Here is a 27055-nt window from a genome sequence, read left to right on the forward strand (position 1 = left end):
TTCATTACTTGGAAACCTGACACACATCTTCAAGTGGTCAAGGTCGAAGAACACTGACTTAGCCTTTCCTTTGATCTAGAGGACCTTCAACAATCCTTCTGGCTGTATGATTCTGTGAAACTAGATCAGTGTTTCTCAACCTTAATGTTTTGAACATATGTGGACTTCAACTCCCAGAATTCCCCAGTCAGCATGGCTAGCTAGGGAATTCTGGGATTTGAAGTCCACACAACTTCAAAGTTGCCTAGATTAAGAAACACTGAACTAAATGGATGTCCTTATTGCAGACTTCTTTTTAGTGAAAATGTGGTGCTATTCTTCGCACTAAATGTACTAGAGTTTGCAAATGATTAATCTAGTTACATTTAATCTACTTTAGTCTAGTCTAGTGTGGTCTCTCTAAAAAAGCAACAAGGGTAGAGAGGAACTGCATGTTTCAACAATCCAGAATTTTACTTTTGTCACACAATACCTGCTGAGTCGGAGCTCCAAAATGCGGATGCGAAACATGGCCTCTGAGCAGTAGTTCAGGTAGGCGTCTTCATCCTCTAAGGTCATGTTGAGTTGGTTCTGCTGGTACCACTGCTGCTTCTTCTGGAGTTCTTGAGTTTCCTATGCAAAGAGAGAGAGAGAGAGATGGCTGGGTTCACATGCAGGTCAATCTTCTCCATGAATGAAAGACAAAGGAGGTGAGCATGCAACGGGCAAAACCAAGCCTTGCAAATAAACCATATTGCAGTTTCATGGACTGCTCTGGTTCAGATAGTATTCAGACAATGACTGGGTTCCACAGTAGGCCAACACAGAACAGGCCAGCCCCACTGTGGCCTGGGCTAATATAAGTTACAGCCTTGGAAGCCATATTAGCACCAGAAGCTTCCGTGCTGCCACATTCCTGTGCCTGGGAAATTGGGAGGGGGGGATTTCCTAGAGTGGATGTAGTTAGACATAATAGCATTCTCCTTTTCAGTCAAGGTCATGTCATCCTGCATTCCTGGTTGAGGAGTGATTAGAGGAATGTCTCAAGTTGGAACGGAGGGTGATTGGGCCATGTGATGGACTGAGGGGTGCAGGGGATGAGTCTTTGACTTTTAATTATTGAGGGGAAACCCGGAACCCTCAGATTCTGGTTTTCCCAGAGGTGCCAGTTTAACAACTCAAATAAAATGGAATTGTGAGAAAATGCTGTCTCGGAGTTTTGGGGTTGGAGTTGGTTTTTCTGGAACGCTGGCAATAGGAGTGAACACAGTGTGTGTGTGAGAGTGGAGGTTTGTTCTCCGAGCTTGTGGATTGGTTCCCAGAGTTAGGTAACATCTTCAGTGGAATTTAGGGAATATCAGTATCAGTCTTCTTCTGCTTATAAGGGATGGTGTGTTCAGCAGGTCTTGTGATGGGAGGGTCATGTCAGGTGAGGGTCTTGAGATGGGTCAGGTGCAGGGGTGGGATTCTACCAGTTCAGACCAGTTCTATAGAACCGGATGTTATGATTCTGCCCAGTTCGGAGAATCAGCAAATCGTGCCCCTGGCTGGCCCCATTCCTCTCCGCCCGCCCGTCTGCCCTTCCCTTCCCCGCCCAGTCAGTCCTTATTGTGCATACGCAACATTGCTGACTGCATTCTCCCTCACCCGGTCACTCCTTAAGGTATTTCTTTTTTTCCCCTCCCAACGATCAGCTGTTCCAATGATCAGCTGTTCTGGGATCCCCCTCGCTGTCTTACTGCTTCACCCAGTAGGGTTCCCTGAGGCCCAGGAGGCAAAAAAGGGGCGCTGTTGGTTTGGGCCATGGAGAGCCCAAGGTCCAATGACACCCCCCCCACCAGGTACCTTCTCAAACCGTGCTTGGATGAGGTTGGCCTTGTCCACGAGACGATGCTTGAAATCGTTCAGGCAGTCTTCTTTCAGGCGCAAAGCGAGCCACTTGGTCATCTTTTCAAGGCCTCCCACTTGAATGAGGAAGGGCGCCAGGTAGTCCAGCTCCTGCTCCACTTGGCGCTGGCGCTCCTCTTGCTGTAGGCGCTCCTGGAGAGAAAGGGGACAGACCAACATCCTTGATGGGGAGCTCGATGGGTAGACCCCCCCACCATGAAATCAGCCCCAGAGAAAGGCTAAAACTGATTTTACTGAGGCTGGATATAATCACAGAATAAGGGTCTCAGTCTCTAAGACGCTGAGCTTGTTGATCAGAAAGGTCTGCCGTTCGGCAGTTCAAATCCCTAGCACCACGTCATGGAGTGAGCTCCCGTTACTTGTCCCAGCTTCTGCCAACCTAGCGGTTCAAAAGCATGTAAAAAACGCAAGTAGAAAAATAGGGACCCCTTTGGGGAAAGGTAACAGTGTTCCATGCATCTTTGGTGTTTAGTCATGATGGTCACATGATCATGGAGACGTCTTCGGACAGCGCTGGCTCTTCAGCTTTGTCACAGAGATGATCACCGCCCCCTAGAGCCGGAAACGACCAGCACATATGTGCAAGGGGAACCTTATAATCACAGACTCTTGCAAGGCTGATTGTGGTACACCTTCTTTTCCTTCTTATAGAATCATCAAACATAGAATCCTCATGCTAGAAAGGACCTTGGAGGTCTTCTAGTCCAGTGGTTCTCAACCTGTGGTTCATGGACCTATGAAGGGCCGCCATATCATTACAGGGAGGCCAGGAAGGTTTGAAGAAATGTTATGATTTAAATCTCGAGGATCTGCTGCCACAAAAGGGATTCAAAGGGGCTCCTTGACAACGAAAAAGTTGAGAACCACTGTTCTAGTCCAACTTTCTGCCTGAGGCAAGAGACTTTATACCAGGGGTGTCCAACCTTGGCAACTTTAAGACTTGTGGACTTCAACTCCCAGAATTCCTCAGCCAGCAAAGCTGGCTGAGGAATTCTGGGAGTTGAAGTCCACAAGTCTTAAAGTTGCCAAGGTTGGACACCCCTGCTTTATACCATCCTGGACAAAAATGGTTCAGCATTTTAGGGAAGTCTTTGTCTTGGCCCCTTCTTGTTGTTGTTTAGACAAAAAAAACCCTTCAGTTCCTTTTGATTAGATAACAGGTCCTATGTATCTCCAGCAAGATCATTTTCCCAACTCTCTTTCTAATGCTGGCTTAGGAATTCTGGAAGTTGAAGTCCACAAGTCATAAAAAAAGACCACCGTTTCCTTCCCCTGCTCTACAGGAACAAAGAAACTCAAAACCACCACAGATTCTGCTGGTCTCGTCCTTGCATCCCAGATGCACAAAGCTGTTCGGGAGTTGAGTCTATGCAGGGCACAGAAAATATTGTACATTTAAGGCACTTGGGAAAGAGAAGAAGTATTCCTGAAATATTTAACATTCAAAACAGGGAAGCACCCTGATATTTGCAGTAAGACAGCCAGATTTTTGGCAGCCATTTTTTTTCTTTTTATTGGTTTTCTTTTCTTTTCTTTTTTACTAATTGTTAACTAATTTGTCTGCTTTTAACTTATATGATTAAAGGTGTTTTGAAAATACCCAGAAATTGTGCTGTGAGAATTTGACAACCATAGCCCTAAAAAGCATCCATGGGGCCAGGTATAAAACTTAATTCTAAAAACCACCGGAAAAATTGGTGAATTCAGGTTTTTCACTCTAATTCTTCCTGCAATATCACTGTGACTTTGTCCAGAATATCATCCAGAACTTTGGGAGATATTTATTGCTCTTGGACACACAAATGTTGCCTGTCCTTATATGTCATAGTTTTCCTGACCTTCTCATGAACATTGGGATGACAATTAAGATGCCAAGAATTCCCATATTTCAATCCCTAATTCCCTCTATAGTTTTGATAATTTCCAAGGCTAATAAATATTGTGTAGGTTGATCCAAAAAAAAAAACCCCAGCTTACTATGGTTTCACGATGTTCTTTACTCTTCTCATTTCTTTCCGTGTCATAAATGGAGACACTCAACTTGCTAGCAGCTTCTTCCTCTCCTCGAATCCTCAGAAGCTCCAGGACCTTTGGTAGGATGGAGATAGACAATTGACCATGGAAAGCACCTCAAAGACCATCTCATTCAACTTCTGCTGGTGCAGGAAAACTAGTTTGTCAGGCTGGCCCAGCTAGGGACTTAAGAAAGAGAGACCCTTGACTCCATGATTGAAGTGAAAGGTTAACTTTTTACTAAATTCAAGCGAGCAGGTTACAGCAAAAGCAAAGCCGGCTTTGAATATTTCTGTGGAAAGTCTACAGTTTTCCCCTCTTCCTTGGCTCCCTTTCCCTGAACAGTCTATCGGTGTCCAATACCAATCCTTTCTGCAAACAGCTCCAAGGTTTGGCACCTTTCGGTAGTTTCCCATTCCCTTCTCAGGGTTCATTCTTAATCCTTAGTTGGTTTGTTCTGATTTGAGACCTCTGGTTCAGGGATGGGATGCAAATATTTTTCTTACTGGTTCTGTGGGCATGGCTAGGTGGGCGTGGCTAGGTGGGTGTGGCCATGTGACTGGGTGGGCGTGGCTTCTTCCTTTTTTTTCAGCACACCACCCCTGTGCCTTAAGGAAGCCTTCTGGATGAAGCAGTAAGACAGTGAGGGGATTCCAGCATAGCTGATTGTCGGGAAGAAAAAGAAAAAAGAAAGAAATACCAGTTCAGCCAAACTGGTAGCTGTTTTTTTTACTACCGGCTCGGCCGAATGGTAGCATTTTTTACTATCGGTTCGCCTGAACCAGGCCGAACCGGTAGAATACCACCACAGCTCTGGTTCCTGTCTCCCTGTCATCCCCCACTTTGCATTCCCCCATCGTCCTCCATCCCATTCAGTTTGTAAAGAAACTGCTGTAAGTTGAGGGTCACATTTAAAACACTTCTCCCGTGCATCTTGTGATTTTGATAAAGAACTGTACTAGAACCCGTACTATCTCTTTGCAATGAACCAAGGCATCATGCAGGATCCAATCTGGGCAGGGGTGGGATTCAAATTTTTTTAACAACCGGTTCTGTGGGCGGGCTTAGTTGGTGGGTGTGGCTTGGTGGTCATGTGACTGGGTGGATATGGCTTGATGGTCATGTTTTTGGCTGGACGTGGCCAACTCAACATCACTCACATCGAGGCACGCATCTCCTCGCCTGGCCTCTCATGACTGTGGGGATGCTGCAACAGTCGTAAGTGTGAAAAATGGTCACTTTTTTCAGTGCCATTGTAACTTTGAATGGTCACTCCACACCAGCAAACTACCAGCAAAGGAGGGAAAAATAACTCCAGAGAAGTTCCTGAGACAGGAAGTCTAGTCCTGCCAAGAACGTAATCAGGGTTAACGGAGAGGCAGTTTCTATAAGCAACACCAGAATGTTTCCTTCCTGCCTTCCTTCCAGGATTAGCCCAGTAATTTCTTCTAACAGCCGGTTCTCCGAACTGCTTAGAATGTTAACAACTGGTTCTAGCGAATAGGTGCGAACTGGTAGAATCCCACCCCTGAATCTGGATCGATCCCCGGGACCACAGGTTTTGTCTTTGAGCTTTCAGACACTTGCTGGAGCCCATCCTCAGGGAACTTCTCTCTCGCAGAGCACGTTAGAGCTTTCTAACACTTTACTAGGGAGAAGTTCCCTGAGGATAGGCTTCAGCATGAGTCCAAAAGTTCTAAAGCTTGGAAGACAAAACCTGTCAGCCTCAAGATATCTTCACCCCTCTCTATTCTTTATTTGCTGTTATGCCATTTTCTCTTTCGGCTGCCATGAAACGGTGGGAGGGGGGAATCTTGGAAGGGAAGAAGGCAGGAGGTGTTTTGCATTCCTTTGCTGGGTTAAGAAGGGGAGGGTGGATTCTTTTCCTTAACTTTCCATTTCTTCGTTAGCCTCTGTCCTTTTCTGCGCAACTGTGAACTTTTATCAAAAATATGTCAAGGTCACTGACAGTAGCCTCATCATCACCTGGAGATGACCACATGATCCTATTCAGAAGTTTTAATTGGAAGAATCATTTGATCCTTTGAAGGGGGGACAATTCTATCCTTTTGTATATGTGTTTTGCCCGCCAGTTTCTTAGTTTCGGAATTGATTCTGTTGCTACCACATCATCTTCCAGTAAAAGAATAATTCTGCTCTACACCATGGAGTCTGAGTATTTCTTTCTTGGGATTTAGAGGGAGCACAGTCTGACATAACCTCCAAATTGGATCTTGCAATATTATCCTGAGACACATATATTTGCCTTCATACATCTTAGCTTGGAGCTTGGTGGTCTTCTTGTAGATGTTTCATTACCAAAGCATTGATGATGCTACTTAGTGTGGTAATGAAAACATCTGCAAGAAGACCACCAAGCTCAGAGAGCACTAAAGACCCCATAGTTCAACCCTGAGCTACAAATATTCTTTTCTACTCCACTCTTTCAGAAAATGGGATTTAGAACTGCACAAATTCACTATTGCTAAACAAAGCTCACCAAAATGGGCAACTTTAAGACTTGTGGACTTCAGTTCTCAGAATTATCTAGCCAGCATAGATCTTTAAGACTTGTGAACTTAAAGTTGCCAAGTTTGTAGAGCTCTGTGCTAAAATATTACACATTAGAGGCTCTGCAGTCATTTGCACTACTCAGGTGACCCTGATGACACAGACAAACCTCCAAGTGGCCTCAACGACCCTCTAAAAGGATGCAAACAACCTACAAGGAATATAAATCCTTCCATTCCACACCATTCAGTCAGAGCTGAAGAAGTTTCTTGGATGAGAAGCGAAACGTCTTCCCAGAAAAACCAGAAAGTCAAATTTCCTCATGAAAAAAGCACCTTTGGGACAATCATGGCCTGGATGACTGAGAATCTCCAAAGGCACTTGGGATTAGAGGTTAAAGGCACTTGGGATTAGAGGATGGGGAAGGCATATGATTGGAAAAAATGAATGATCAAAAGTTCAGGATTGCAGTTTCCTTCTTGGGGAAACAGGAACTAACACCAAAAGGGAATTAAGAGAGAAGCATGAGCGACTACTTCTCTATTTATGTGTGCAAACACAGGGGAGTCAGGGAAAGTGGGTGAGGTTGCATTCAACCAGAGAGACTTACTAGAAGGCAGTGCTCTGTACACCACCCACCAGCAATAAAAAAAAATATATCTCCCCCACCAGTACCTCTATCTCAGATTCCCACACTAGATGGCGGGAACGTTTCTCATCTTCGATCAGCTGCATCAGCATTTCATAGAGATGGAACAGTTTCTTTTCCTTCTCCACAGGCCCTGCCTGAGAACAAACGGACACGAAAGTAGATTTATGAACCCTAAAGTAGATTGAGCAAAGTAGATTCAAAGCAGATTCAGAAACAAGTCAGGCATTTGCCGATGGGGAGGACAATTTACTCAGTGCTCCTGAGATTGCTGGACCGTTTTTTTTTTCCCCTTTCTGTGCACCTGTGTTTTTGAAAAAATATTTCCATTTGATCATAAAATGTATGTTCTACATTTTTCCCCGTCCACTCAATTAGGTCTAAAAGTCATGGCCCGCATTTTTAGCCTGATGCCTTAAGATTAAACCAAACTGTATAGCAATAGCCCATAGACTTATATACCACTTCATGTGGGAAAGAATAACATTATCACTTACATATTGCTTCACAGCCCTCTCTAAGCAGTTTACAGAGTCAGAGTCGAACTCCTGACTGTGGGCAGAGTTTGCTTGCAATTCTGCATTCTAACCAAAAGGAAGGAAGGAAGGAAAGAAGGAAAGGAAAGAGAAGGAAGGAAAATAGCAATAGCCCTTAGACTTATATACCGCTTCACAGTGCTTTATAGCCCTCTCTAAGCGGTTTACAGAATCAGCCTCTTGCCCCCAACAATTTGGGTTCTCATTTTACCCACCTCAGAAGGATGGAAGGCTGAGTCAACCTGGAGCCAGTCAGGACTGAACTGCTGGCAGTCAGTAGAGTCAGCCTGCAATACTGCATTCTAACCACTGCAAAGGATGGATGGATGGATGGAAGGGAGGGAGGGAGAGAAGAAAGGAAGAAGGGAGGAAGGGAGGAAAAAAGGAAGGAAAGAAGAACAATAGAAATAGCACTTATCCTGTATACCGCTTCATGTGGGAAAGAATAGTCAGTTGCCAAGCATCTGGATTTTGATTATGTGACTGTAACAGATTAAGAGTTGGAAGGGACCTTGTAGGGCATCTAGTCCAACCCCCACTCAAGTAGGAGACTCTACCATTTCTGACAGATGGCTGTCCAGTCTCTTCTTGAAAGCCTCCAGTGATGAAGCTCCTACAACTTCCGAAGGCAACTTCTGTTCCATGGGTGGATTGTTCTCACTGTCAAAAAATTCCTCCTTATTTCCAGGTTGAATCTCTCCTTGTTCAGTTTCCATCCATTATTCCTTGTCTGGCCTTCAGGTGCCTTGGAAAATAGCTTGACCCCTTCCTCCACTCTGTGGCAGCCCCTCAAATATTGGAAGGATGCTCTCCTATCTCCCCTGGTCCTTCTCTTCCCTAGACTAGCCATGCTGAGTTCCTGCAACCGTTCATTGTATGTTTTAGCCTCCAGTCCCCTAATCATCCCGGTTGCTCTTCTTTGTACTTTTTCTAGAGTCTCAACATCTTTTTTATAGGTTGATTATTCCCACTCTCAGAAAATTCCTCCTTATTTCCAGGATGAATCTTTCCTGGATCAATTTCCATCCATTATTCCTTGTCTGGCCTTTGGGTGCTTTGGGGAATAGCTTGACCCCTTCCTCCTCTCTGTGGCAGCCTCTCAAATATTGGAACGCTGCTCTCCTGTCTCCCCTGGTCCTTCTCTTCCCTAAACTAGCCAGGCCCAGTTCCTGCAACCGTTCTTCACCATGGAGATGCTGTAATAGTTGTAACTGTGAAGAATAGTCATAAGTCACTTTTTTCAGTGCTGTTATAACTTTGAACGGTCACTAAATAAATTGTTGTAAGACGAGGTCTACCTGGAATGCCAAGTATGAGATACAGGGGAAAACCCAGATTTTGCTTGACCTTTCTATACTTCCTCAGCCATGGCAAAACTGAGTAATTAACCACTAGATACACAAAGCCTAACATCTGCTTTACTTTGTTTCCTTAAACAGGAAACGTCTAGCATAGCGGTGCTCAAGGGAAGAAACGTCTTATGAATTGTAAATTGTGGTCTATCTATACTTATCTGCTCCAGAACCTCAAAACAGGTGATGGATTAAATTCACTTAACAAATGTCTCACTTAACAATTTAAATTTCTGTCTCCTTGTGGTCGTACATCAAGGACTACCTTTAGTTACGTCTTGCAACCATTCATTTAAATCCCGCCCATCAGGCCAGCTTGCACCCACCACGAGCCGCGCAAATACCATATGCTTAATTCACCTGATAACTGATGCACATATCTCGGCTCATGATAATCTTATTTCCCTTGCTGTCCACATCGGTATGCTTATTAAACTCCCTCTTGGAAGGGGTGATGTAATTCTCCTTGCAGTGGTAGGTCAGAACGATCTTATCTTCCGAGATCAAAAAAATGCGTTCGGCCACGTCTTCGTCAGCTGGTTTGCTTGGGTTCCTGTGGAACCTCTCGGTGATTTTCTGGAAAGGATGCAAGTGGAAGAGGGCAAGTGTCAGTCTGTGCTCCATTCAAAATCCAAGAAAGAAATACTTAGACTCCATAGATTAGAGGAAAGGATTCTTTTACTGAAATTCGAAGTGGAAGCTACAGGTAGGATTCTGAATCTAAGGAATTAGGTGCGCAGATCACATATACAAAGAGATGGAATTGTTCCCACCCCCCAGAGTTCAAAAGACTCTTCCAATAAAAAGTTCTGAATATGATCATGTGGGCATCTTCAGGTGGTGATGAAGCCTCTGTCCGTTGACCTTGACATATTTTGATAAGGATTCGCAGTTGCGCAGAGGAAAGAAGGCTAAGCAAGGAAATAGAAAGTTAAGAGCAGGAATTTATACTCCCCCCCCCCCCACTCTTCATTTATACAACACAAGAATGTAAGACCTCCAGCTCTCTTCCCAGACGCAACCCCTCCCCCCGTTACTTATGGCAGCCAAAAGCAGTAGAAAAGATCTTGAAGGCTGACAGCAAGGTAGTGTTAAGCCACCAATATTTACAATGAGTCAGTTGGGATGGGACATAGAGAGTTACATAGCTATGCTGGTATTTGGGTGCACATCAATAATTCAACTTTATTGTCGGTATATGAGTCTTCATGAAAATAGGAGATAGCACTAGCACTTAGACTTTTATACTGCTTTACAGTGCTTTACAGCCCTCTCTAAGCAGTTTTACAGAGTTAGTATATTGCCCCCAACAATCTGGGTCCTCATTTTACCCACCTCAGAAGGATGGAAGGATGGAGTCAACCTTGAACTGGTCAGGATCGAACTCCTGGCAGTGGGCAAAGTCAGTCTGCAATACTGCATTCTTAACCACTATGACACCATGGCTCTTAGATAGATATAGAGATATAGATGGATGGACAGATGGACAGATGGGTGGGTGGGTGGATGCATAGATAGATAGATATAGATAAATAGATGAGAGATAGATGAGAGAGAGAGAGAGAGAGAGAGAGAAAGACAGACAGACAAACAGACAGACAACTCAAAAAAGTTTTCTCTGGCCTTTTAGAGCTGCCAGCAGAAAGGGAGTGGTGGAAGTAGTGCATTCTTTAAATGCTTTCATAAATAATTGCTAGGTGGCCGAACTTTCTGACATGCAAGATTATTACTGGAGAGAGCATGACTGATTACTCTTGGCTATGGATGTGTCCCATTGGAGAATATACATCCAGGGGGTGGGGGAAGACCAGGGTCAAGGCTGAAATGAATGATGTGTCTCAGAGTCGGCTACACCCAGGTAGCACCGGCATGTTCATTTCTAATAAACCTTCTTTAAACTCTGAGCAATGTGGCTAGAGACTCATGATTTAAATGGGTGCGGATGCTGGAGTCCCGACAGACATAGAGACAGATAGCAATAGAAATAGCCCTTGGACTTACATACCGCTTTACAGTGCTTTCCAGTCCTCTTCTAAGCAGTTTACAGAGTCAGCCTCTTGCCCTCAACAATCTGGGTCCTCATTTTACCCACCTTGGAAGGATGAGGGGCTGAATCAACCTTGAGGTGGTCAGGATTGAACTCCTGGCAGTGAGCAGAGTCAGCCTGCAGTACTGCATTCTAACCATTGGATATCATGGATGGATGGATGGATGGATGGATGGATGGATGGATGGATGGATGGATGGATGGAAGGGCAATAACACTTCGATTTATATACTGCTTCCCAGTGTTTCACAGCCCTCTCTAAATGGTTTACAGAGTCAACCTATTGTCCCCCAATAATCTGGGTCCTCATTTTACCCACCTCGGAAGGATGGAAGGCTGAGTCAACCTTGAGCCTGGTGAGATTCATTCTGCCAAATTGCAGGCAGATCATTGTTTTGTCAGTGACTAATTTCTGTGCAATCATAAAGTCCTTGAATCATAGGGTTGGAAGGGACCTTGGAGGTCTTCTAATCTAGTCCACCCCCCTGCCCAAGGCAGAAGTCTTCATACCATCTCAGAGAAATGTTTGTCTTTTCTTGAAGACCTCCCATTAAACCATTTTTCCAATCAGCCTCCATGTTTCCAGTGTCTTTCTCCTAGCTTGGAACTGAATCAGATGGATATTTCTCCCAACAGGTGTATCTTCGACAGAAGAAGGTAAGATGCTACTGTTCAGAGTAACCATCTCTATTGTGGATTAAATCTGCTTAGAAGAAACTTGCATATCCACGGAAACCCACTTAGATGGAACTGGACATCTATGACAACAATACCCCTCCTCAAAAGACCCCTTCTCAAAAGGTTCCTACTAGGGGCTTCCTACTTCCTAAGTTTTGTCTCTGAAGGACTAGGGGACATCAACCAATGAGCTGTTCTTACCAAAATTGGCCGGGCATTGCTTTCAGTGGTAGCCATCTTCTTGGTAAGTTTCTTGATTCTTTTGCCAAACTCGGCATGACGGTAGCTAAGAAAATCTAAGCGGCCTTCAAAATACTCTGCCATCTCTTGGGAAGTTTCTGTGCGTTTCTGAAGGCCGTCCACCCGTGTCTCGTTGTAGAACTCCATCGTGCGCTCGGTCTCCGGTTCCATGGTCTTGTACATATGTGCTGGGAAAGCAAAGAGAGGTCCAGGATGGAATCTCCAGTTAGAGACTGTACAGAACAGCTGATGATCACATGACTATGGGGATGCTGCAACGGTTGTAAGTGTGGAAAATTGTCATAAGTCACTTTCTTTTGGTGCTGTTGTAACTTCCAACATTGGTCCAAACAAACTGTTGTAAATCAAGGACTATCTGTGTATTTCTTTTTAATCTCACTTTATACAAAACACTCAAGGGAGTAGGCAGTGAAAGAACAGAACAGAATGGAATGGAATGGAGTAGAGTAGAGTGGAGTGGAATTGAACAGAAAATAGGATAGGATAGGATAGGATTCTTAACTGGTCAAGTGTATTGTACACATAAGAAATTTGTCTTCAGTGCATAAGTTTTCATTGTACATAGAAGCTATAAGTGATAAATATGATCACAGTCATAAAAATGCATTTATCATAAATCATAAGATACAACACTTACTGATAATCATAGGATACTACCCTGTTTCTCCAACAATACAGCCTCCCAATAGGAAGTCCCAGCATGTTTTATAAGCATGAAATGAAATTAAGCCCCTCCCCAAATTAAGGCCTATATTAAAAACATGCGAAATGGGGGAATGGTGGGGGCTTGCCATTAGGAAGTACTTTGTTGCACACCCGGATATGGTGCTGCCTGCATTGACCCCGATACAAAGTGCCCACCAACACCAAGGTCAACATCCAAGCTGTTGCCACCCGCCCGCCTGAAGATGCAAGGGGGGAATTAAGTCACCCAAAAGACGGCCTAGCCATTTTTTCAGGGCTCAAAAAAAAATAAGACCCGGCCTTATTATATGAGAAACACGGCATATAATCAAATCGTACTAGGAAACTAAATAAAACAATATAAATAATAAAGATACAAGTAACAAAAGTTATAGTCATAAGTAGAAAATGAGATAGGTAATAGGAAAGATAAGAAGAAGAATATTAATACAGTCTTACTAAATAGTTTGACAGTGTTGTGGGAATTGTTTAAAAACAACAAAACTATCAGAGAGCATTGAATTCACTGAGGCTGCTATTGGTGGTGCCATTTTGAATTCCTCAAACACACTAATAAATAGGAATGACAAAACAAGATTGAAAATACTGATGGTCCTCGTTTAGCAACCACCTCAGTTATAGTCTCATCTTAGGCATGAAAACCAGCTGGGTGACTTTGGGCCAATCACCAGGAGATGGTGAGTTCTAGTCCCATCTTAAGCACGAAAGCCAACTGAATGACTTTGTCTCTCTTTCTCACTCTCGCTCAGCCCATCCCACCTCACCGGCTTGTTTTTGTGGGGAAAACAGACGGAAGGAGTATTAGCAAGTTTGTGTAGGAGATGACCGGTCTGAGCCCGAGGGCAGGGTCAAACGCATCATCAGTTTGGAACCTCTATGCCACCATAAGAGACCAACATCCAGCCGCCCTGGAAGTCTGTTGACTCTTCTTGCGTTCTAATTTGCCTTGACCCTTAGTTAGACCAGGTTCTTGTGAATAGTTTGTAGGAAATACATTCATAGTACTTTTGAACTCTATCCTGGCTCCTGATTTCTTGTGTCTGATAGTTTGCTACTTTAGTAATTTATAAAGTTTTAAAAAAAGGGATACAAATCAAATAAACAAATAAGAAGGAAGGAATGTCCATGCTAAAGGCAGAAGATCTTTCTTCCCTTCCTTGCCAAGAATCAAGGCTCTTTGTTGTACGAGATACCTCTCAGGCCCAGGGCATGTCCAGGTAGGAATTGCTCTGCTATGATGTTGGTTTGCTTATTTAATTCTCGAATGTCCAACTTGTCTTCGCGGTTCTTGAACCACTCTTTCACTTCAAGCACTTTGGTACCTGATGGTGGAAAGAGAAGAAAAGACCGAGTGAAACCAGGCTTAATAGCAGTAACTGTGAAAGGGAGTCTTAGTGGACAACCAGCTAAATATGAGCCAGCAGTGTGTGACAGCAGCCAAAAAAGTCAATACAATCCTCAAGTTGCATTAACGGAGGGATTCAATCAAGATCAAGTGAGGTAGTAACACCACTCTATAAAGCCTTAGTAAGACCAAAACTAAAATATTGCATCCAGTTTCAGTCACCATACTATAAAAAAGATGTTGAGACTCTAGAAAAAGTGCAGAGAAGAGCAACCAGGATGATTACGGGACTGGAGACTGAAACATATGAAGAACGGTTACAGGAACTGGGCATGGCTAGTCTGGTGAAGAGAAGCACCAGGGGAGACATGATGGCAGCCTTCCAGTATCTGAGGGGCTGCCCCAGAGAGGAGGAGGGGGGTCAAGCTATCTTCCAAAGCACCCAAAGGCCAGACAAGGAATAATGGATGGAAACTGATCAAGGAGAGATTCAAACTAGAAATAAGGAGAAAATTTCTGACAGTGAAAATAATCAACCCATGGAACAGAAGTTGCCTTCAGAAATTGTGGGAGCTTCATCACTGGAGGCTTTCAAGAAGACACTGGACTGCCATCTGTCAGAAATGGTATAGCGTCTCCTGCTTGGGCAGGGGTGGTGGTGGACTAGATGACCTACAAGGTCCCTTCAAACTCTGTTAATCTGTAATTAGCCTGTGGTAGGCACAAGAGAGATAAGGCCATCCAGAAATGAAAGAATCTTGAATATTGGTTTGTTGGTATTGTTTATTTTGGTGTGGACCCTTTGCTTCTTATGCATCTACTACCATATAGAATATAATTCTTTACTGGCCAAGTGTGATTGGACATACAAGGAATTTGCCTTTGGTGCATATGCTCTCAGTGTACAAAAAGAAAAAATAAAAGACATTAATATGAGCCTGGTGGTCATGCAGATCAGCAGAAGTGCAATTAAATAACAACCAGGCTGGGGTTCCAGCATACATACTGGTGGCTGCATGTCTTTGGGAGAGGAACTATTAAAATTGCAAGAATTAATAATAGACAAAAAATTATGAATTAACACATGAATTACTTTGTATTTATCTGCTCTAAAAGTTTATCAAGGGTTTCCAAACTTGGTGAATTTAAGACCGTGCTGGCTAGGTAATTCTGGGAATTGAAGTCCACAATTCTTAAAAGTTGCCAAGCTTGGAGATCCCTAGTTTAAGGAAAAGTGGACATATATACCATTCTGACAGATTCTATATATGCCAGGGATCTTGGCAACTTTAATGTCTGTTGACTTCAACTCCCATAATTGGCTGGGGAATTCTGAGCATTGAAGGCCACAAGTCTTAAAGTCATCTCAAGTCCAAAGGTCCAAGAATTTAATTCCTTGTAGGAACTAAACCCAATCTTCTTTCTTTCTTTCTTTCTTTCTTTCTTTCTTTCTTTCTTTCTTTCTTTCTTTCTTTCTTTCTTTCTTTCTTTCTTTCTTTCTTTCTTTCTTCTTTCGTTCTTTCCATTTCATTTCTTTGTACTTTCTATTCTTTTTCTTTCTTTTCCTTTTCTCACTTTCTTCTAAATTTGGTTTGCATTATCCTTTATTATTTTTAAAAACTCTTAATAAAAACTATGAAAGGAAAACAGAGAATTATCCCCAAACACTACATCAAACCGAACATGACTCATCTCCCAAAAGATCTTCCATTTTAAATCTACTTACAATCTGGATCTTCATACAATGTCAATCGGGTGATTAGGCCATTGACATTAAGATATGGTGCCCATTTCTCCAACTTGGCATTCTTATATTGAATCAGTTTCTTGCCTTGAGGACAGCGAGTCTCAAATTCTAGAGGTAAGAACAGAGAAGACATACGTGGTGGGAATGAGAAACTGAGGTTCTCCAAATATTGATGGAATATAATTTCTTTCTTTCCTGACTATCAACAGTCCTGGTCTGATGGTTAACTTTGGAGGCCTGATTGACTCCAAATGAGTGATGGGGTGGTTTGGTTGAGTCTATGTGAGTCTATATGAAGTCTATGCATGCAGTCAACCCGGTAAGGAGGTACTTACCAAGTAGACTGCATGCATAGACTTCATATTTCGTTGGCTTGGGAAGTCATATTGAACTTTTCTACCTTACTATAACTATGCTTAGCTCTTCTATAATCCAATCCCTTCTTTGCATCCTAAATATTGAACCTATCCCAACCCTAACCCTAATCCTGATCCTTCCCTTTCTAAAACCATGAATGCTAAAGATCACCTTCCCTTGGGGTCTAGCAAGTGAGCTCAACATGATGACTTTCATCTATGCTTCATCCCAGATTTCTTTTCTAAGGTCTCCTTGTTAAGTTGCAGAGAAGCTACCTCAGAGAGGAGGGGGGAGAAGGAGGAGGAGGAGAAGGAGAAGGAGGAGGAGGAGGAGGAGAAGGAGAAGATCCTTAGTTGTGTGCTCCCTGCAATTATAGTTTGTTACAAACTGATGCCTTCTAAGATGGTTAGATCTTACTGCTATCACTTCCTTGCCAAGCTTGTCTACTGAAGACAGGTCAAGATAGAAGAAAACAAGAATACCTTTGGGAGATACATGGATCTGCTCCACCCAAGATGCAGGCATGTCAAAACTCTTTGATTCATCTTCCTTCATCTAACCAGGATGCAATAAAAAAGGCTGTGAGAATGCTCACTTACCAAAGTCCATGTTAACTAACTCCTGCTCTGCATTTTGCAGCCTGAATTACCTTTCTGAACAGAAATTCTTGCTTTATTTTCAGAAACTTTCTACTGATCATTGGCGGGCTACTTTTACAGCAATAAGGCATGGCAGAAGAAAGAGAGACAGCCCATGCATTTTGCCCTTGACTTTTGATATTGATGAAGATATTGGTGCAAGATTCAATCAATCAATCAATCATCAATCAATCAACCAATCAGAATAGAGCTGGGACCCTGGAAGTTTTCTAATCCAACCCCCTGCATCTTCTGCTTGAGTAGGGGGTTGGACTAGAAGACCTCCAAGGTCCCTTCCAGCTCGTGTTCTGATTAAGTGGTCTGGATAGCTGGATTGCACAAACTCAGCAGTCAAACTGTTAGTATCAGGAGTCGCGTTTGGTTGTCCCAGACCTTACCAAATCTTCCACATCATCTTCACCCAGATCTTCCTCCTCCTCCATTTCTGGCAGGGACAACAAGGGTTTGTCGGTGCTGGGAAGCATGAATTCCCATCGCACAGGGTCTCCGAGATCAAACAGAAGATCCTAGAAGGGCAACAGATTCCAGTGAATTCTCCACTAGAAATAGTCCTGTTCAGACCAACATTTAGTTGGGCAGCTTGCCCCTTAAGGCCAAGTTAAAAGGCAGGATTTCTGCCCGCATCCAAAAGGTTCTTGGTGTTAAATTGGGGTCTGTAGTAGGAGATCAAGAAATTGAAAAGAAGTAACTTCTGGAATTTTGCTTACGTGATAGATTTGGTGTAAACAATTTAGCAGAAATTTCTAGGGGCGGGGAGCATCCTTGAAAATGGAAACCTGAGCTTGTGTGAGCTCCAGTGATGAAGCACCCTCAACATGAAGTTGCGGATGGTTCATCACTGGAGGCTTTTAAGAAGAGACTGGGCAGCCACTTGTCTGAAATGGTAGAGGGTCTCTCCAGCTTGAGTAGGCGGTTGAAGACCTCCAAGGTCCCTTCCAACTCTATTATTCTGTAATTCTGTAATTCAGCTCGAAACCACAAGTTTCGGCATCTATCGATCGATCAATCGATTGATATCTATCTGTCTGTCTATCTATCTATCTATCTATCTATCTATCTATCTATCTATCTCTATCTATCTCTATCTATCTATCTATCTATCTATCTATCTATCTATCTATCTATCTATCTATCTATCTATCTATCTATCTATCTATCTCTATCTCTACCTCTACCTCTATCATCTCTATCTCTACCTCTATCTATCTATCTCTATCTCTATCCTCTATCTATCTATCTATCTATCTATCTATCTATCTATCTATCTATCTATCTATCTATCTATCTATCTATCATCTATCTGTATGTATCTTTCATCTATCTATCTATCTATCTATCTATCTATCTATCTATCTATCTATCTATCATATCTATCTATCTATCTATCTATCTATCTATCTATCTATCTATCTATCTATCTATCTATCTATCTATCTATCTATCTATCTATCTATCTATCTATCTGCCTATCTATCTATCTATCTATCTATCTCTATCTATCATCTCACATCTATCTATCTATCTATCTATCTATCTATCTATCTATCTATCTATCTATCTATCTATCTATCTATCTATCTATCTATCTATCTATCTCTACCTATCTATCATCTATCTATCTATCTATCTCTATCTATCTATCTATCATCTATCTATCTATCTATCTATCTATATCTATCTATCTATCTATCTATCTATATCTATCTATCTATCTTATCAGAATAGAGCTGGAAGGGACCTTGGAGGTCTTCTAGTCCAGCCCCTTGCTCAAGCAGGAGACCCTATACTATATTTCAGACAAGTGACTATCCAGTCTCTTCTTAAAAATCTCCAGTAATGACAACTTCTGGGGGGAAAGCTGTTCCAGTAGTTAATTATTCTCACTATTAGGAAGTTTCTCCTGCTCTCATGCCTCCCCTGGTCCTTCCCTTCACTAGATCAGCCATGCTCAGTTCCTGCAACCGTTCATCGTATGTTTTAGCCTCCAGCCCCTTAATCATCTTGGTTGCTCTTCTCTGCACTCTTTCCAGAGTCTCAGCATCTTTTTTTTATATTGTGGTGATCAAAACTAGGTGAAATATTCCAAGCGTGGAGGCTTGATATTCCTGATTTTTGGAAAATAAATGACAAATTGAAGACAGCGCCATGAAAAAAAAAGCAAAGCCAATTATGGCAGAATGAGAAGCTGGTGAGTAGACCAGCTCTTTGGGATTGCTCTCCAGGCAAGGAGAGGACTTGAGATGACCCACAAGTACTCCAGACAGTTGCTCTTCACGAAGAGACTGTAACACAGTGACTGTCTCTGGAGGTGGTGGGAGTCATTGATGTTCTCCAAGCTCAGTGAGCACCAAGGACCCTTCATTGGAATCCTGAGCTACAATTATTCTCCTCTATCAATCTCTTGGGGGGTTTATTGCTTTGGGAGATGAGGGAAAATGCAGCTTGTTCAAACGATAGTTGGTGTTGTTGAAAGGAAATTACATCTGCTTACTTCATTTTCCATTCACTTTTGGAATTAGATTATTAAGTGCTTTCCAGCTATTAGGAACTTCTGGATCAAAAGATTTTACAGCACTGGATGAGTTTCCTTCAATCCTTAGCAAGGGAAAGTTTTAACTACAAGTCTAAGAACTTAATAAAAGAATTCTGCAATGAATGGCAAAAAGGTGATTAAAACTTTGATTTAAAAAAAATTATAAATGGACTAAATATCCAGGTAAATATGAAATAAGATTTTGGAATTATTTAAACAGAATCTTTCCCGTGGGAATTTGCTTTCCTTCTGAATTTTTTTTTAAAAAAGAACAGTAGAATAAGACTTAAAAAATTGGACACTAGAGGGAACTAAAGATTATAATTTAAAAAGACTGCTCAAACTCAATTTACAGTTACAGAATGAAGCAAAAAAATTTAACATTGGACATATTGAACAGTGGACCCAGGAGTCAATTTTAAAAGTGTCTGTTTTGATAGATGTACTATGTTCAAAAAATATTATGGAAGAGGAACAAGTTTTATCTGACAAATTCAAGACTGACTTGAAAGTAAATTTAAAAATGACAGGCTATATACACTGATATAGAAAAAGATTTACTGTAAAATGGACATACAAAAGTAACTGGCTGCTATCTTAATAATTGAAAGAGATACAAATAACAGATCAAGAGAATGGCCTGGCTAAAAAAAATAGTGTTATTCTTGGTAATCCTTTATGGATTTTGCTGACATCACGACTGAAATGTATATGCTTTATGGATTTGTTTATAAATAAGAGATGAGATATGGGACGTATTTGTATTTTAAGAAAATGTGACAAGTTAAAAAAATATTTATGCTTGTTGCAATGAAGGGGAAGTTACTATTTCTTTTCTTTACTATATTTTTTCCTCTTTCTTTCTGTTCTGCACTTTCCATCTTGTTTTAATCTTTTAATTTGTCAGTTTGCATTCGTTTTTATTGCTGCAGTTGTAATTTTCAATAATATCACTATATTAATATGCCATCAAATTATGAAATTATTAACCTAATTATTAAATTACTAATAAAATTAATAATTAATTGTTGAAGGGCAGGACAAGAAGTAAGGTGTGGAACCTGGTCATAGAGGGATCCTTTCTGGAACCGAGGAGAAATTTCCTGATAGCCAGAACAATTAATCAGTTGGACCGCAAGCCTCCAGAAGCTACAGCTGCTTCATCACCAGAGATGGAGATGGACAGAAGAGACTGGACAGCTGTTTATCCAGAATGGTATAGGATCTTGTGGGAAGAATTTATAAATTTTACAGTATAAACTGTGTTTAGGATTATTGTAGAGGAAATCTTATGTTAACTGACTCAGGTCTCCCCAAAGTTACTCATTTACAGCCTCCAAAATCCTTTCAAATTACACAATCCTCAAAAATAATTCAACGCTTATTTCAGTTTGCAAACACACACAAGCAAACACACAAAACTCAATTAACACAATGCAAAAGCAACTATAATGCTCACAGTTCAAACGAAGAGACCCGATCGGCATCACTTGATTTAATCAAACCCCCTTCTCTGGGGTCTGCATGTACCCATGCTCCCTCAAGTGTCATCCTAGAATCAGCAACGCACACATTTCCACAACCAGGACAAGCTCCCCTGTCAAACAATATCTCTTGTACCTATTTTCTCTGCAAAGCAGAGCTCTTTGCTTTGGGGAATAAATATTTCTCCTTTCCTCACAGCTGTCTAGATGTCATTTTTATTTATTCTTGCGCAACCCCCAGCTCAAGTTGGAACGTCAAATTATTCTTCGGGTAGCCTCCTGCCTTAAGCAGGGAGTTGGACTAGAAAACCTCCAAGGTCCCTTCTAGCTTTAGGATTCTGTGTTCTAGGTTTGTTGACTTGTAATTAAAAAAAGAAACTTGAGATTCCTGCGAGTAAGGAAGGCCCACTCAGACTCTCACCCTGCAACCATTCCAGCAGTCCTGCATGTTGATCCAATAATTCCGATGGTTCCACAGACTCTCAATACCCAGGAAGTGATCATCAACAGTGCTGTAGCTTTTCCCAGTGAAAGGATCAATGAAAAAACTTTCAGGCACTTCCCGCTTGCCGGAGAGAATGAGCACCCAGGCATGGACACGGAGTCCCTGCAGACGGTCCACTATCGGCTTCTCTTCCAGCTGCAGCAGAGAGAGAGAGAGAGAGAGAAACGAACAGATTAACAGAGTTGGAAGGGACCTTGTAGGTCATCTAGTCCAACCCCCCCCCCAGCCCTAGTAGGAGACCCTACACCATTTCTGACAGGTGGCAGTCCAGTCTCTTCTTGAAAGCCTCCAGTGATGAAGCTCCCACAACTTCCAAAGGAAACTTCTGTTCCACGGGTTGATTGTTCTCACTGTCAGAAAATTCCTCCTTATTTCCAGGTTGAATCTCTCCTTGTTCAGTTTCCATCCATTATTCCTTGTCTGGCATTATTCAGGTGCTTTGGAAAATAGCTTGACCCCCTCCTCCTCTCTGGGGCAGCCCCTCAAATATTGGAAGATTGCTCTCTCGTCTCCCCTGGTCCTTCTCTTCACTAGACTAGCCATGCCCAGTTCCTGCAATGGTTCCTCATACGTTTTAGCCCCCAGTCCCTGATTATCCTGTTTGCTCTCTTCTCTGCACTCTTTCTAGAGTCTCAATATTTTTTTTACATTGTAGAGAGAGGGTGGATGGGAGGGAGAGGGGGGAAGGAAGGAAGGAAGGAAGGAAGGAAGGAAGGAAGGAAGGAAGGAAGGAAGGAAGGAAGGAAGGAAGGAAGGAAGGAAGGAAGGAGACAAGGGAGGGAGGGAGAAAGAGAAAGGGTGGGGCAGATCTCCCAGAAAGTCCCAAGCAGTGAATTCGTCCTTTCTTTAATGATACTAACCCACCATTTCTTTGATATTAGTGTAACTCTTGTCCCACAGTGAGTTGATCGCAGCAGGTTGGCCATAGTGAGTTGGCCATGGTGAGTTGGCTGTGGTGAATTGTCATAGACCTGCATGATCCATGTCATCTTTAGTGGCCTGGATCAGTATTTTAAAATTAACTGGTCAAACTCTCATGGATTCCAGCAAAATCCCATGGAAATCCTGATATTTCACATGATCTTGCAAAATTATGAATTTCTCCAGTAAGAGATATCATAAAACCTTAGAAAATACTTTTAAAAAGCACCACAAATCTTTGGCCAAAGGTGTCCAACTCCTTGAAGCTGGCTACGGTTGAGGTAGCAGGTCTACAGGAAGGTCTTACTAGTATTAATATGGGGGTAAAGACAGAACCAAAGAATCTGAAAAAGGAATTTCCCAACCTTGTGGCTAGTGATGTCATCCAGGTATCTGGGGTGGACTTCAAAAAAATTTAGCAACTGATTCTCTGCCCAGTTGCTGAGTGGGTATGACCATGGTGGGCGTGGCCTAGTCGGCCTCCTGCACCATGGTGGGGGTGAGGCATTTTCATCCTCCAAGGCTCTGGAGGCTTTCCTTGAACCTCCGGGAAGGCAAAAATGGCCTCCCCAGGCTCCGGAGGCTCTCTGGAGGCCAGAAATGGATCTATTTCCAGCCTTCTGGAGCCTCCGTGAGGCTCGTTTTTTGCCCTTCCTCAGCCTTTGAGCGGGGCCTGTATTTACTTGGGATCCAAAACAGGCAACATGGAGACTCCTGGGAGGGGAGGGGCGGATGGGGCCAGCCAGTTGTTGCAACTACCAGTTCAGTAAACCAGATGTAAAATCAACAACCAGTTCTCCCGAACCGGTGCGAACTGGTAGCATCCCATCCCTGCCAGATATATATCTCTGAATGATCTGCAACGCTTCCAACCACATGTCTCCAGGGCTGAGCTGTCACCTGTCTCTTGATCTCTGGATGCCTTCCTACCACACTCAAGTCAGCCAACCCAGACCCACAAGTCTCTTCTAAACTACGTACGGCTTTCTTCTCTTCTTCCTCCTTCTGTTTCTTGTCTTCTGCAGCCTGTTCTTTAGCTTGTTGCTTCTCTTCCTGGCGTAATTCATACTTGCTCCGCAGGTCACGTGGGGGCTTGATGGCGTATTTCCTAGCCTTCTCCTTCTTTTCTTCAATTTGGACCTGGGGCCAAGAACAATCCCTCTTTTTAATCCAATCTTTGGAAATTATTTACCCTCACCCAAAAAGTCTGCTCATGGCCAGGAGACTACTGGTGAAGCCCAAATACTTTTTAATTGCACAAAAGGAAGGATGTGGTATATTCTACTCCTGGTCATCATCTCAGGGACAGCAGAGGGATTGGCCAAACCTCTTGGACCTGGTCACTGAGTGTATTCTTTTGCTACATTTGTACCTGTCATTTTCAATGTTACAATGGCCAGGGAATGGGTGCTTTAGAACCCATAAAACATACCTAGCATGCTTGGATGGGGCAGCCCCTCACAGGCACATGACAATAAGTTAGGCAGGCTAGTTCACAATCCATGATGGTGTTCTGTGTTCATGTGACTGCAATTCACTAAATGTTTTGCTGGTTTCCAGCAATAATTCCTCCCTCCCTCCATCCCTCCCTTCTTTCCTTCCTTCCTCCCTGCATTCTTTCTTTTTTCCTTCCTTCCTTCCTTCCTTCCTTTCTCAAACTTAACAATTGAAGATGTGTGGACTTCAAGTCGCAGGAAGTCTACACATCTTCAACTTGTCAGAGTTGAGAAACACTGATATATATTATCTAAAATTAATGTGTGAATAACCTTTAATTAACTGGTTGTATTTATTAATTGTATCACATTGTATGAATCAAAGACCACTGTGTCAAAACAATACCAAGCATTATCTAAATTATACAACAATAAAAAATTTACTATAAAATATCCTCAGTGATACTCTTCAATCACAATGTGCACTTGGAAAAGAAAAATGACATTATCTTTCTTTTACAAATCGAAAGGATGCTGCCCTCTCAAGGGCTTTGCAGACAGTGGATGTAAACCTCCCAAAATGACTTGTGGGGACAATTTTGGTGTAGGGGTGGAAATTAACTTTTGAAGAAAGGAAAGGTGTGACCATGGCTGGGGAATAATGCAGAAAGCTTGCACGCAGGGCTGGGAGTTCCTGTTTCTTCTTGGGTTCTTTGGGGGAAGGGAGGGAACTGTGTGGGTTTTTCTGTGATTTCCAAATGAGGTTGAACCCACTGCACTTTTGCTGCACCTCCACTCTTGAAAACATACGTTTGAGGGCAGTGGGTCAATAATAATTGTAAGAGGAGAATCACATCAATCAATGGTAGTGTTGTGGTTAGCCGGCAGGAGGTGCAGTTGGCTGAGGAGAGCGAGGACTCAGATGAGGGGCCAGGACCATTAGGGAGTGGACTGCTGCCTTCAGGGATTGTGGGGGCTGGCAGCAGCGACGAGGAGGTTCCCGAGGAGCCTGTGCCAAGTGCAAAGCGTGCGCGCAGGGCTGCTCGCGGGAAAGAGCAGCTGCAGCAGCAAGAGCGACTTTGGAGTAAGGCTGCAAGGTAATGGCCCCTCCTTCAAGAAGATAAAAGCCAGCTGTGAAGCGAACATACTTTGCAGAAGGCAAAGACGTTTTGAAACTCCAGCCTTGTGGACATTCCAGTATCCTGAGTTTGTATTTGAAGATTCTTATTTTGCAAATTATTTCTTGTCTGTTATCTTTTAGCAAGTCTTGCACAGTTTGGCAAGACTTGTGCTTATCACAGCTAATTACTTTGTAAAAGCATTACAAGGTTTCTGTTCCTTTTGGACTGTGTTTGATTTGTTGGAAAAGGACGTGGGTCAGAACAGGTAGCCCCAAAATAGGTAGAGTCTAGTAGGACCCCTTCTCAACAAACCAATACCTGGAAAAGACAGAAGCTTCGGTGAGCTGCAAGTTTGAAATTACAAGGTTGAAATCAGGATTTGAACTCAGGGAGTCCACAACTTAAGACTGCAAGTGAACTCAAAATTTCCATTGCTAAGCAAGACAATTGTTGAGTTTCGCCCACTGTACAACCTTTCTTGCCACAGTTGTTAAGTTTATCACTGCAGTTGTTCAGTTAGTAACATTGTTGTTAAGTGGATCTGGCTTTCCCGTTGACTGTGCTTGTCAGAAGGTTGCAAAAAGAAAAGGTCAAGAGAGACTGTGAATAATTCAATTTTAAAGGAAAAGGAATTCATTAACAACGTGGGGAAAGAATTGGCTTTCTTCTTCAAAGAAAATAAATTGGAGGCAACCTTATTACAAAATGTGTGGGATACTATGAAGGTGTATTTTTTATTTATTTATTTATTTATTGTCAATTGCTTACAAGATTATAGGTATAAGTAAAAACATAGTTATGAATACATGGATACATATAAGAAAAATAAAAAAACAATAGGACAGGGATGGTAGGCATGAATGGTGCGCTTATACATGCCCCCTACAGGCCTCTTAGGAAGGGGGTGAGGTCAATAGTAGACAGTCTAAGGTTAAAGTTTTTGGGGTTTGCGGAAGAAACCACAGAGTCAGGTAGAGTATTCCAGACATTGACCCCTCTGTTGCTGAAGTCGTATTTCCTGCAATCAAGTTTGGTGCGGTTAACCTTGAGTTTGTATCTCTTGTGTGCTCTTGTATTGTTATGGTTGAAGCTGAAGTATTCATTGACAGGTAGGACATTGCAATGTATGATTTTATATACTATACTATACTTAGATCAGACCGATATATATAAATATACCAGAGGTGTGACTATAACCTATACAAGAAGGAATATTTAAAAAAGAAAAAATGCAACAGATTTTAGAAGAAGACCATAAGAAACTGGAGAAGGAACTACAACGAAACCCACAGCATAAAAATCTTAAAAACCAAATGGGTATAATTAAACATAAAATGGGATTAATGGAAAAAGAAGAGATGGCACAAAAAAATTAGGGGAGCTAAACAAATTTTTTTTTGAAAATGCAAATAAGCCAAGACCCTGGGATGCTGCAACCGTCGTAAATCCAAGTCAGTTGCCAAGCCTCTGAATTTTGATCACATGATCATGGAGATGTTGCAACGATTGTGTGAAAAGTGATCTTTTTTTCAGTGCTATTGTGACTTTGAACTTTCACTAAATGAATGGTTGTAAGTCAAGGACTACCTATATTTAGCCCCATGTTTCTCAATCTTGGGAATTTTAAGATATGAGGACTTCAATTCCCAGAATTCCCCAGCAAGCCGTGCTGTTTTAGGAATTATATATCTTAAAATCCCCAGGTTGGAGAAATATTGTTTCAGCACTTCATGCATCAGACAAAATGAGCTCATACAAGTTTTTGCCTTTTAATAAAATGTGTTAGTCTGAAAAGAGGACTACTCCTGATCTGGGGGAGATTTAAAACTAAAGTACAAAGTCTGTCTGAACTGTCCACTCACTATTCTCTCTCTTTCTATCTTTGTAGCAACTTCAAATTATTTATTTTATTTTTGTTTGTTAGATTTTATTTATCCCACTTTGTTTTTTTCTGATTAGTAAGCCAAGGCAGTGAACCTACCTAATATTCCTTCTTCTGCTTATTTTTCCCACAACAACAACCCTGTGAGATGAGTTGGGCTGAGAGAGAGGGATGGGCCCAGCTTTCATGCCTAAGACGGGATAGAACTTACTGTCTCTTGGTAATTGGCCCAAAGTCACCCAGCCAACTTTCATGCCTAAGGCAGGATTAGAACTCACCATCTCCTGATGATCGGCCCAAAGTCACCCAGCTTGCTTTCATGCCTGAGACGGGACTAGAACTCACAATCTTCTAGTGATCGTCACCCAGCTGATTTTAATGCCTAAAGTGGGACTAGAACTCACTACCTCCTAATGATCAGCCCAA

At 42.3% G+C, this 27055-nt stretch overlaps 2 protein-coding genes across 3 annotated transcripts in view; one reads left to right on the top strand and one right to left on the bottom strand.

Moving 5' to 3' along the window:
* Positions 1 to 17616, top strand: part of LOC113420310 (neural cell adhesion molecule 2-like) — a 51093-nt gene extending 33477 nt beyond the window's left edge. The window contains exon 8 of the mRNA XM_087971734.1: positions 17592 to 17616. The gene's annotated coding sequence lies outside the window, so the exon portion shown is untranslated. The remainder of the gene's footprint in view (positions 1 to 17591) is intronic.
* Positions 1 to 27055, bottom strand: part of DRC7 (dynein regulatory complex subunit 7) — a 45878-nt gene that overhangs the window by 1579 nt on the left and 17244 nt on the right. For both annotated transcript variants that reach the window (XM_087971711.1, XM_087971712.1), the window contains 12 exons: positions 23172 to 23330; positions 21186 to 21404; positions 17125 to 17253; positions 16571 to 16643; positions 15711 to 15839; positions 13833 to 13961; positions 11875 to 12101; positions 9309 to 9524; positions 7087 to 7197; positions 3865 to 3975; positions 1825 to 2019; positions 473 to 612 (listed from right to left, as the gene is read on the bottom strand). In XM_087971711.1, the coding sequence (XP_087827837.1) occupies positions 473 to 612; positions 1825 to 2019; positions 3865 to 3975; positions 7087 to 7197; positions 9309 to 9524; positions 11875 to 12101; positions 13833 to 13961; positions 15711 to 15839; positions 16571 to 16643; positions 17125 to 17253; positions 21186 to 21404; positions 23172 to 23330 (1838 nt within the window). The remainder of the gene's footprint in view (positions 1 to 472; positions 613 to 1824; positions 2020 to 3864; positions 3976 to 7086; positions 7198 to 9308; positions 9525 to 11874; positions 12102 to 13832; positions 13962 to 15710; positions 15840 to 16570; positions 16644 to 17124; positions 17254 to 21185; positions 21405 to 23171; positions 23331 to 27055) is intronic.

This window comes from Notechis scutatus, chromosome 9, assembly GCF_049901735.1.
Source record: "Notechis scutatus isolate UNSWTSFEM ecotype Mainland chromosome 9, rNotScu1.2, whole genome shotgun sequence".
Classification (NCBI taxonomy): domain Eukaryota; kingdom Metazoa; phylum Chordata; class Lepidosauria; order Squamata; family Elapidae; genus Notechis; species Notechis scutatus.